General features: G+C 38.6%; 1 protein-coding gene across 1 annotated transcript; it reads left to right on the top strand.

The window, feature by feature from the left end:
* Nucleotides 1-256: 256 nt before the first annotated feature.
* On the top strand, nucleotides 257-7,874 carry LOC133863526 (pleiotropic drug resistance protein 1-like). Its single transcript, XM_062299500.1, has 24 exons — nucleotides 257-607; nucleotides 703-823; nucleotides 930-1,018; nucleotides 1,169-1,253; nucleotides 1,359-1,518; nucleotides 1,631-1,707; nucleotides 1,862-1,915; nucleotides 2,042-2,132; nucleotides 2,229-2,530; nucleotides 2,892-3,173; nucleotides 3,280-3,596; nucleotides 3,791-3,954; nucleotides 4,239-4,342; nucleotides 4,431-4,587; nucleotides 4,687-4,812; nucleotides 4,923-5,029; nucleotides 5,131-5,463; nucleotides 5,568-5,858; nucleotides 6,177-6,260; nucleotides 6,349-6,479; nucleotides 6,580-6,807; nucleotides 6,909-7,080; nucleotides 7,232-7,486; nucleotides 7,601-7,874. The coding sequence occupies exons 1-24, from the start codon at nucleotides 294-296 to the stop codon at nucleotides 7,856-7,858; spliced, it is 4,302 nt and encodes a 1,433-aa protein (XP_062155484.1). The 5' UTR covers nucleotides 257-293; the 3' UTR covers nucleotides 7,859-7,874.
* The last annotated feature ends 1,440 nt before the right edge of the window (nucleotides 7,875-9,314 follow it).

Raw genomic sequence — 9,314 nt, 5'->3', positions numbered from 1 at the left:
TATTATTAACATTTTACATATTTAATAAGTAACATTTTTCAATATCATTTAACGTAAAAAGGGCTAAATTCATGTAAATTGAGAAGATATAGTTTAATTAAAATTGTCATCCGGATCAAAAGAAAATCTCCATACGCGTGAACCTGGAAAAGTCAAAAAGTTTGACACTTCAACAGCAGCCACCCATATGCATGGAACTTCAGCCTCGCTATAAATACGCACACAAATAAGTTGTTCAACACAGAGGAAACATTTTGGTGTGTACGCGCGTTTAAGCTGTAATCTTTCGCACAATGGAGAGTGGTGATATATATAAGGCCTGCAGTAGTTCGTCGGTATGGGGGAACAATGCCATGGAAGTCTTCTCGAGATCTTCACGATCAGAGGAAGACGACGAAGAAGCTCTCAAATGGGCTGCGCTACAGAAGCTTCCTACTTACAATCGTTTGAACAAAGGATTACTGACAACGCCGCATGGCGAAGCCACCGAAATCGACGTGCATGATCTTGGGCTCAAGCAAAGGAAATGTTTGATGGAGAGGTTGGTGAAGGTCCCCGAAGAGGATCATGAGAAATTCTTGTTCAAGCTCAAGGACCGCATCGACAGGTAACTTTATGCCTTGTTTTTGTTTTTGGACGTTTGTTTTCTATGAATTTTCAGTAATAGTTTTTTTCTTTTTCTTTTTTCTTATAACTTGTCAGAGTTGGAATTGTTCTTCCTACAATTGAAGTCCGGTTCGAGCATTTAAATGTTGCGGCAGATGTTCATGTTGGAAGCAGGGCTTCGTCTACATTCTTAAATTTCTCTGTTAACATACTTGAGGTAATTAAGTAACAATTAATGTACGTGTAGATATTATACAAATTAAAATATACTTGATATTTTTCATTTTTGTATATACAACTTACTTTGCCCTTTGATTTTAAAGGGTTTCTTGAATTATCTTCGTATTCTTCCAAGTAGCAAGAAACAACTGTCTATCCTTCAAGATGTTAGTGGAGTCATCAAGCCTAGCAGGTGAGATCGAACGTACGCGGACTATTTAACTGAAATAAGAGATGAATTGTAGAGTCGGATTCGAAATCATAACCTGTTCTGACAATCTCCATCTTTAAATTCCTCAAATTCTATTATTCATTTCTGACACGATTTACATGTTTTACATAGAATGACATTGCTTTTGGGGCCTCCAAGTTCCGGAAAGACCTCGCTCTTGTTGGCTTTGGCTGGAGAGCTTGATCCCGACCTAAAGGTACGTATAAGAGTAAAGGATGCTTTAAAGCAACTTCAATTTAGCATTGAATATTCTACTTTCTGGCTTTATTTCTAATACATGGAAGTTCAAATTATTGTCCAGCTCTCTGGAAATGTGAGTTATAATGGCCATGAAATGCACGAGTTCGTTCCCCAGAGAACTGCAGCCTATGTGAGTCAACATGACCTCCATATTGCTGAAATGACTGTGAGGGAAACCTTGGCCTTTTCTGCAAGATGTCAAGGGGTCGGATCGCGTTATGGTTAGTTGATTTACAGTATTGCATGCCTTCCCTTTTCTTCTTCTATATCTTTCCTTCATTGTAATCCCATGATTTGTTTGATCATTTAAGTCTCCTTCTTGTGGCATTGCAGAGATGCTAGCGGAGCTATTAAGAAGAGAGAAAGAAGCCAACATTAGGCCTGATCCTGATATTGATATCTACATGAAGGTAATTAGTAGGAATATTTAGACCATTTTTCCTATAGCGAGTCTTGTATTGTACCACGTGCGAATGATATGTTAAAACCAGAAGCAGTCTCCATTTTTTTTTTTAATACGTTTTATTTTTCTAAACATTGCTTAAATTGGAATTGTCAATTTAGGCGATAGCAACAGAAGGTCAGGAGGCAAGCGTGGTGACAGATTATATTCTAAAGGTAACATCACAGAAATTTGTTACGTAATTATGCAAAGAGTTTGGAGAGATGATAATTAAGTACCAATATATATATATATATATAGTTTATTTCGGTTCATTTAATTATCATCAATCAACTTTGCAGGTTTTGGGATTGGATGTCTGTGCAGATACCTTGGTAGGAAGTCAAATTATACGGGGAATATCTGGAGGACAAAGGAAGCGTGTTACAACAGGTAAATGATCAATTTCTATTTCAAATTACATAATTAAAAACTATATTAAGTCTCTCTAAAACTGTAAAAATAATGGCCAATATTATTAAATTATAGGCGAGATGTTGGTCGGACCATCTAAGGTGCTATTCATGGATGAGATATCTACTGGTTTGGATAGCTCGACAACATTTCAGATCGTGAATTCAATCAAGCAATATGTTCACATTCTCAATGGAACTGTTGTCATCTCACTCCTCCAGCCGGCACCAGAGACTTATGATCTTTTTGATGACATTATTCTTCTCTCTGATGGCCAGATTGTGTACCAGGGTCCCCGTGAACAAGTGCTAGAATTTTTTGATTTTATGGGCTTTAAATGTCCTGAGAGGAAAGGAGTCGCCGACTTCCTGCAAGAAGTAAGTTTAAATATAGCCATATGTTTTTTTTTTTAATAACTCGCCCCTCTAGAGTTTTGGGACACGGTGCAAAGCGTCCTCTTTACATGGGTAGAGTAAAGCTCGAGTTTTCGCCTGCGAGCATTGCACAAAAAAAAATTATTTGCACTCAACAAGAGTCCAATTTTAGACGTGATGCTTCATAAAGCACGAGAGTGAAGTGACTTCCAAATGACTTACCACCCAAGCTAACTCTTTGGGTTTAATAAATTTAGGTTCTTGCTTGCTCATATGCTATTAGTAATTATTATCTTCGTAAAATATGAGCATTACGTGTAGAATCTCATGATGTTAGAATTTATGTACAACCAATTTGTCATAGGTAACATCAAGGAAAGATCAGGAGCAGTATTGGACTCGTAAAAATGAGCTTTACCGATTTGTTACCGTTAAGGAATTTGCGGAGGCATTCGAATCATTCCATGTGGGGCGGAAGGTTAGGGATGAACTCGCAACTCCCTTCAACAAGGAAAAGAGCCACCCAGCTGCTTTGACAGCTAGAAAATATGGTGTTAAAAAGGAGGAGCTTTTGAAAGCTTGCTTGTCAAGAGAATTCTTGCTTATGAAGAGGAATTCGTTTGTCTACATTTTCAAGCTCATCCAAGTAAATATTTTTGCTTTATTTTAACCTTGTTTCTTATTTTTTTAACATTCGATTTCATTATACATGAATTTGATTCCATGTTACTCTCTGTTCTTTGTGCTTTTAGCTTACAATAATGGCACTGATTGCGATGACACTTTTCCTACGGACTGAGTTGCACCACAATTCAGCAACTGATGGAAGTATCTACACTGGTGCTTTGTTCTATAGCATCGTTGTTATCATGTTTAGTGGTGTAGCTGAGATTTCCATGACCGTTGCAAAGCTTCCAGTTTTCTTCAAGCAAAGGAAGCTCCTATTCTATCCTCCATGGGCATATTCTCTCCCTGCATGGATCATCAAGATCCCTCTCTCGTCTCTAGAAGTTGCAATCTGGGTTTTCATCACCTACTATGTCATTGGATTTGACCCAAGTGTTGCAAGGTAGAAGATAAAGATGAAAAATTCAGTTATTTTCACACTTCCTGAATTCTCTTTTTAATCTTAAATATTTAGTTTCTACGACTATTATACGCGGTCAGAATAATCTTAATTTTGTCCGGCGTTAAAATCACATTACTTTATTATTAATTAACTCGTGTAGATGATGTGTTTTCTAATGAATATATTAATTGCAGGTTGTTTAAGCAGTTCCTTGTGCTCTTCCTTGTAAATCAGATGGCTTCTGCATTATTCCGCTTTGTTGCTGTAATTGGTAGGGGGAACCTGATTGTTGCCAACACATTTGGGTCATTTGCATTGGTCATGCTTTTTGCTTTGGGTGGCTTTGTCCTGTCAAGAGGTATAATTAATATATACTAATAAAAAACAACTTTTATATTATGAGGAATCTTATTTAGTAGACTGTTATATGTTTACCAGATAGTTGAAATGATGTGTTAGTGAAAATCAACCATTGATTTTTTTTTTTTACAAGCTTTTATTGATCCTATGGCTGATTTTCACTCTGCCATGTAACCCATTTATATAGCAGTCGTATATCAGTTTACTAAATAGCATTATTCTTCTATCATTATCGGATTGTTCCTTATGTGATGCTTCTTGCTTTGTTCCTTAATGCCACAGAGAACATAAAGAAATGGTGGATATGGGGTTACTGGATTTCGCCTATGATGTATGGGCAGAATGCTTTAGTAATCAACGAGTTCCTTGGGAAGAGTTGGAGACAAGTAATTTCTTGAATTGGCTTCTGTACACTTATTTTGGTTCTCTTATCATTGTCTCTGATATTTGAGAATGTTTTTCTGTTAAATTAAGGTTCTGCCAAGCTCAACGGAATCACTGGGGGTCGAAGTTTTGAAGTCTCGCGGATTCTTCTCTCATGCATATTGGTACTGGATAGGAGTAGGGGCATTAGTTGGATATGTATTATTTCTGAATGCTGGCTTCACTCTGGCTCTCACTTTTCTAAATCGTGAGTATCGATCTCCACTCTATACACTTTGATATATATATATATATATATACTCACACAAAGTTTACATATGGTAATACTGTATAAACGATTGTGCAGCATTAGGGAAGCCAGAGACTGTTAAATCAGAAGAGCCTCAAAGCAATGGATGTGATGACAGATCTGAAAAGGCCATTGGATCACCAATATCTAGAGGAAATAGCTCAACTCACAGAACCAACATAGGTGATATATGTTATACAATGCGTGCTTGTATATGTGGGTGTGTGTTCTTGTGCTTGATTTTTCATTTATGTTATTTCTCTTCAAGCTAATTGAATGTTTTCGGCCAGCAGAGAGTGGAAATGAAATTAGCAGGAACAGGAGAAAAGGAATGGTTCTTCCATTTGAGCAGCATACTCTCACCTTTGATGAAATTACGTACTCCGTTGACATGCCACAGGTAGCTTGTAATAATGTAAATGTTTTGGAAATGAAGAGGCCCCCTTGTTTATAGTTTCAAATTTATGCCATGAGACCTATTTGTTTCAAACAACCGTGCAGGAAATCAAGAATAAAGGTGTCACGGATGATCAATTAGTGCTCTTAAAGGGTGCGAGCGGTGCTTTCAGGCCAGGAGTTCTCACAGCTCTGATGGGTGTCAGTGGTGCTGGTAAAACAACTCTGATGGATGTACTGGCGGGTAGAAAAACTGATGGATATATTGACGGGAAGATCACAATTTCTGGGTACCCAAAGAAGCAAGAAACTTTTGCTCGAGTTTCTGGATATTGTGAGCAAAACGACATCCACTCTCCTCATGTTACTGTCTATGAGTCGTTGCTTTATTCAGCATGGCTCCGTCTGTCTGCTGATGTTGATTCTGAGACAAGGAAGGTTGGTATCTAAAACATACTCTGAATGACAAAAAGTTTGAGTCAACCACAAGGAGCCTGAATATTTACTGTTGCTGATTTCTGCAATGGAAAATGTTTTTGCAGATGTTCATCGAGGAAGTGATGGAGCTTGTGGAGCTGAAACCACTGAGGCAAGCATTAGTTGGGTTGCCTGGTGTGAATGGTCTCTCAACCGAGCAACGCAAGAGGCTAACCATTGCAGTAGAGCTAGTTGCCAACCCCTCCATAATTTTTATGGATGAACCAACTTCAGGGCTGGATGCTAGAGCTGCTGCTATTGTTATGAGAACGGTAAGGAACACCGTCGACACTGGAAGAACAGTTGTGTGCACCATCCATCAGCCAAGCATCGACATATTTGAAGCTTTCGATGAGGTGACTAATACTAACAAAAATCAACACAGTTTGTGATGTCTGTGTGGGCTAATTTTGCAAGCTGAACCATTCGTCCGCAAACTCCATTCGGACGAGGTTGCAGACAAACATTTCCGCCTGGGCTGATTTTGGAAAATAGATTCACTTGTCCGCAAACCCGATCAAACGAGGTTACAGACGAGTGGTTCTGAAATAATATTTCCTTTTATACTTGCATTGCAACCCCAAAATTTGGGGTTGCCATCCTACATCAGTATGAAACTTTTGTGCATAGTGTCTTCTGTATATGAATGTGAAATATTTAACATGACATTGCAGCTATTCCTACTGAAGCAAGGAGGGCAAGAGATATATGTCGGGCCATTGGGTCGTCATTCTTGCCATTTAATCAAGTATTTTGAGGTAACTCTACAGAATGTCAGCAAATACCTACTCTGATCTTCATCTTTCCGAAAGGTTTGCTAATGCATTTACCTCTGTTTTTAAAAAGGGACTAGGAGTCAGTAAAATTCAAGATGGTTACAATCCAGCAACTTGGATGTTGGAAGTTACTTCGTCAGCACGTGAAACAGCTTTGGGGATTGATTTTGCTAATGCATACAGAAATTCAGAGCTGTACAGGTAACTCTAGTCATATGCACTCAAAAATTACTAGAATATCTTTCCCACAGTTATGTAAAGTTTTGCCAGTATACTATTGAATGGCATATATATATCCCAGGAGAAACAAATCACTTGTTAGAGAATTGAGCAGCCCTGTTCCTGGATCAAAGGATCTCTTCTTCCCTACTCAATACTCACAGTCATATTTCTCACAATTCATGGCTTGCTTATGGAAACAACACTGGTCATATTGGCGCAACCCGCTATACACTGCTGTAAGGTTTCTCTTCACGATGATCATAGCCCTGATGTTCGGGACAATGTTCTGGAACCTTGGCTCCAAAACGTAAGTTAAAGCTGGAGAACTAAGCAAGATACATATTAATGAGTAAAATGCTTGTAATAACTTTGAGCTTCTTAACTAATTCTCGACATGGATAATTACAGCACAAAGCAACAAGATGTATTCAATGCTATGGGTTCCATGTATGCTGCTGTTATCTTTATTGGTGTTAAGAACTCTAACTCGGTGCAGCCAGTAGTGGCTGTTGAACGAACAGTCTTCTATAGAGAAAGAGCGGCTGGGATGTATGCAGCCTTGCCATATGCCTTCGCACAGGTAAAACCTATTTTTCAAGCTATTGTTCATGTGTAAGATCAATAACTTTAGAGAGGTTTCACGTTAAAAAAATAAAGAAATAAAGAAATAAAAACTGTTGTATGTCACTTAATACTTTACCTATTTTATTCAACTTAATATTTTGTTGCAGGTTGTGATTGAGCTCCCATATGTTTTTGTACAAGCTGTGGCCTATGGTTTGATAGTATATGCAATGATTGGATTTGAGTGGACTGCTGCCAAATTCTTCTGGTATATATTTTTCATGTATTTTTCTCTACTGTACTTCACCTTCTATGGCATGATGGCTGTTGCTATGACACCAAACCACCACATTGCTTCCGTAATTGCTTCTGCATTTTATGGAATATGGAACATCTTTTCAGGATTCATAGTCCCACGACCTGTAAGTTTCTCCACCTCGAATTCTTTCAATTGCATCCCCTTTTTTCTTCTGTCAATATGACCGATGACTAATCTCTTTAGTTATGCTTTCATTTTTGAACCTGATCAACTACAGAGGATCCCCATTTGGTGGAGATGGTACTCTTGGGCATGTCCAATAGCTTGGAGCTTGTACGGGTTGACTGCATCAGAATTTGGAGATAAGAAGAGCATGCTTGAAACTGGTGAAACAGTTGAAGAATTTGTGAGAGACTATTTTGGTTTCAGACATGATTTCGTGGGGGTGGCTGCAGCTGCCGTTTTTGGGTTCGCAGTACTCTTTGCATTTATCTTTGCCATGTCCATTAAAGTCTTCAATTTCCAAAGGCGATAGAAATTTTTTTTGATCATTTGAATAGGATGGTCAGTATATTAATTTTTTTTTTAAAAAAAAAAGAAAAAGAAATTCAAGTTCTCTGTATTTCCTATACAATTTCTATGTATGTATCATATGACTCTTGATTGTAGATAGTTCAACAATGTTAAGGGATTCTTTCATGCGTACGTCACCATAGCAGTGCTGCATTCTCTTTACTGCTATGAGTCAACAGAGACAGCTAGTTCTCTGATCTGTTTTGGCCAGAAAATATTTAAAAGGATAAATTTCCGAGTAAAAAAACGCGATTTGAAAATGGTTCTTAACTTTTTAATTTTGGATTTTAAATCCCTGCGTATTCGCGAATTCTAAATCGATACCTCCGTCTCCTTTCCGTCGAAGTCTTTCGTTACCCAGTTAGTCAAAGCTAGTCAACTAGCCCAAAACGACGTCATTTCACAACCTTTTTAAACCACATCATCTTAAAATATTATTTTTTATTATTATATTATTTAAAAACTGAAATTTTATTATTTTTTTTAAAAAAATGAAAATGGGGGTTTGGGGGCCACAAGGTGGTGCCGGTCACCTTTGAGCCACCCCCCTCCCTAAGGGCAACCACCCTTCAAACCCCAATTTTTCATTTTTTTTTTTTTTTTTTAAAAAAATAATAATAAAAAATTTTAAGTTTTTAAATAATATGGGCATAACTTCACAAAAAGGTATTGAACTATACCGCGTTTTGAAAGAAGGGTACCGAATTATCATTTTTCTCGAACACGAGGTTTTAACTATCAAAATGAGTCCCAAAATAACATTCCGTCTGGTTTCGGCGTTAAATCCTCACGAAAGTGGAGTCACGTGACTTTTTTAATGCCATTTGTCCATTTTGCCCCTCACTTTAATGCATGTAAACACAACTCCTCAAGTTGGACCCACTCTCCACTCACACTTGCAAATTGTAGTCGTCATCATCAACTCGGAGAGAAGCTCTGAACGATCCTTTGAGGAGTGGAAGAACCAACATGCATGACGACGTTAGAGAGACGAACCGGCCAGGAGGAGACCAGCAGACGAAACTGGTTTAGTGAACGGAAAATGCCGCGTGGTGCCGATGACGAGCTGCACGCTCCTCTGAAGGGAGCTCTCGGGCTACTTCTTGTCCTTGGAGCAAAACATCCTGAAGAAGTCCGAGGCCCTTAGGAACAAAATCCAGACCCTAGACCACTAGACCAAGGCCTCCCTCAACGATCTCGAGAAGCGCAAGGTCACCATCCAAGGCAGCGTCGAGATCGTACTGGAGAAAGTGGAGGCGAAAAACGGAGGCTGCACTCACGGCTCTCCGTAGGGCATCCCAAGAGGATGAGAACGGAGAGGTCGACAACAGTGAGGGCTTCCTTCTGAGTCTGAAGTCATTTTGCTTGAAAATGGACGCTCTTGGGTTTTGGAGGTTCATCACTGGGAAGAAAGAGTT

This window comes from Alnus glutinosa, chromosome 3, assembly GCF_958979055.1.
Source record: "Alnus glutinosa chromosome 3, dhAlnGlut1.1, whole genome shotgun sequence".
Classification (NCBI taxonomy): domain Eukaryota; kingdom Viridiplantae; phylum Streptophyta; class Magnoliopsida; order Fagales; family Betulaceae; genus Alnus; species Alnus glutinosa.
This window is presented reverse-complemented; position numbering and strand designations above follow the sequence as displayed.